This window comes from Penaeus vannamei, chromosome 15 (genome assembly GCF_042767895.1).
Source record: "Penaeus vannamei isolate JL-2024 chromosome 15, ASM4276789v1, whole genome shotgun sequence".
NCBI lineage: Eukaryota > Metazoa > Arthropoda > Malacostraca > Decapoda > Penaeidae > Penaeus > Penaeus vannamei.
The window spans coordinates 28701386-28703885 of NC_091563.1; the positions used below are offsets into that span (position 1 = coordinate 28701386).

Genomic DNA, 2500 nt, shown 5'->3' on the forward strand with positions numbered 1-2500 from the left:
GCATTTAAAACGGCAAGTCGATCGTTAAGGGTATTAATTTCATTCGAGGTTTCGGTAACTGCAGACCCGACCGTACTATTAGCTGCTTGGATGGTGGCTTGTAGGGTACTGGGATCGTCAATGGTAACATTACCGTTGGTGATTAAATCTGTGAGCTCGGTGATGAGACTGACAATGCAGTCGATTTGGTCAGTGCTGGCACTCGTAAGGTTATCTCGAACAAATTCCAGAACCTCCACCAGGATATCCGTCGGAGATCCTGTTGCAGAATCACCAGAAATGTTGCAATATGGCGTGACTGTGATGTTGCTGCCACTGATGGTGATGTCAGGATCTGTCGCGGACCTCTTCCGCCTTCTGCCAATGCCAATTGCGCTAGCAAGTTGGTCAAACGCATTCTGCATGTTCTCAAACGCCTGTAATTGCTTCTTGAGTTTATTCACCTTTTTGTTCACTGCGTTTGCTTGCTGCTGAAGGACAGCTAATGACTGGGCCGTTGTGATTTCACCTGGATCCGAAGTGGTTGCAGTTGGCTCAGTTGTGGTTGACTCAGGTTCTGTGGTTGTATCCGGATCAGTTGTGGTTGTATCAGGATCAGCTATGGTTGTATCTGGCTCAGTTGTGGTTGTATCAGGTTCAGTTGTGGTTGTATCTGGTTCCGTTGTGGTTGTATCAGGTTCAGTTGTGGTTATGTCAGGTTCAGTTGTGGTTGTATCCGGCTCAGTTGTGGTTGTATCAGGTTTAGTTGTGGTTGCATCAGGCTCTGTTGTGGTTGTAACAGGTTCAGTTGTGGTTGTATCTGGTTCTGTGACGGTTGTATCGGGTTCAGTTGTGGTTGTATCAGGCTCTGTTGTGGTTCTAACAGATTCAGTTGTGGTTGTATCAGGTTCAGTTGTGGTTGTATCAGATTCAGTTGTGGTTGTATCTGGTTCAGTTGTGGTTGTATCAGGTTCAGTTGTGGTTGTATCAGGTTCAGTTGTGGCTGTATCAGGTTCAGTTGTGGTTGTATCTGGTTCTGTGACGGTTGTATCAGGCTCAGTTGTGGTTGTATCCAGTTCAGTTGTGGTTGTATCAGGCTCTGTTGTGGTTGTAACAGGTTCAGTTGTGGTTGTATCAGGTTCAGCTGTGGTTGTATCAGGTTCAGTTGTGGTTGTATGAGGTTCAGTTGTGGTTGTATCAGGTTCAGTTGTGGTTGTATCAGGTTCAGTTGTGGTTGTATCAGGTTCAGTTGTGGTTGTATCAGGTTCAGTTGTGGTTGTATCAGGTTCAGTTGTGGTTGTATCCAGTTCAGTTGTGGTTGTATCAGGTTCAGTTGTGGTTGTATCAGGTTCAGTTGTGGTTGTATCAGACTCTGTTGTGGTTGTCTCTGGAAAGAAAATAATATATTTTTTCACTGATAATTTCAATAATATAGTAAACAAATATGATATTAATATAAGGATATTAGTAACAATAATGACTATCGTAATCAGCGTCAATAATGACACTAATATACATATGATAACCAAACCGGTAACCGTTGTAATTGTCTTTGGTTATGTTGTGGTTGTTTCTGGCTTATTTGTGGTTGTACCTGGTTTTGTAGTGGTTGTATCAGGTTCAGTTGTGGTTGTTTCCGGTTCCGTTGTGGTTGTATCTGGTTCCGTTGTGGTTGTATCTGGTTCCGTTGTGGTTGTATCTGGTTCCGTTGTGGTTGTATCTGGTTCCGTTGTGGTTGTATCTGGTTCCGTTGTGGTTGTATCTGGTTCCGTTGTGGTTGTATCTGGTTCCGTTGTGGTTGTATCTGGTTCCGTTGTGGTTGTATCTGGTTCCGTTGTGGTTGTATCTGGTTCCGTTGTGGTTGTATCTGGTTCCGTTGTGGTTGTATCTGGTTCCATTGTGGTTGTATCTGGTTCCGTTGTGGTTGTATCTGATTCCGTTGTGGTTGTATCTGGTTCCGTTGTGGTTGTATCTGGCTCCGTTGTGGTTGTATCTGGTTCCGTTGTGGTTGTATCTGGTTCCGTTGTGGTTGTATCTGGTTCCGTTGTGGTTGTATCTGGTTCCGTTGTGGTTGTACCTGGTTCCGTTGTGGTTGTATCTGGTTCCGTTGTGGTTGTATCTGGTTCCGTTGTGGTTGTATCTGGTTCCGTTGTGGTTGTATCTGGTTCCGTTGTGGTTGTATCTGGTTCCGTTGTGGTTGTATCTGGTTCCGTTGTGGTTGTATCTGGTTCCGTTGTGGTTGTATCTGGTTCCGTTGTGGTTGTATCTGGTTCCGTTGTGGTTGTATCTGGTTCCATTGTGGTTGTATCTGGTTCCGTTGTGGTTGTATCTGGTTCCGTTGTGGTTGTATCTGGTTCCGTTGTGGTTGTATCTGGTTCCGTTGTGGTTGTATCTGGTTCCGTTGTGGTTGTATCTGGTTCCGTTGTGGTTGTATCTGGTTCCGTTGTGGTTGTATCTGGTTCCGTTGTGGTTGTATCTGGTTCCGTTGTGGTTGTATCTGGTTCCGTTGTGGTTGTATCTG

The 2500-nt window shown here is 44.8% G+C and overlaps 1 protein-coding gene across 1 annotated transcript in view; it reads right to left on the reverse strand.

The window, feature by feature from the left end:
* Positions 1-2500, reverse strand: part of LOC113802739 (mucin-2-like) — a 34239-nt gene that overhangs the window by 14081 nt on the left and 17658 nt on the right. The window contains exon 3 of the mRNA XM_070130591.1: positions 1-1366. This exon is cut by the window's left edge and continues 20 nt beyond it. Within this exon, the coding sequence (XP_069986692.1) occupies positions 1-1366 (1366 nt within the window). The remainder of the gene's footprint in view (positions 1367-2500) is intronic.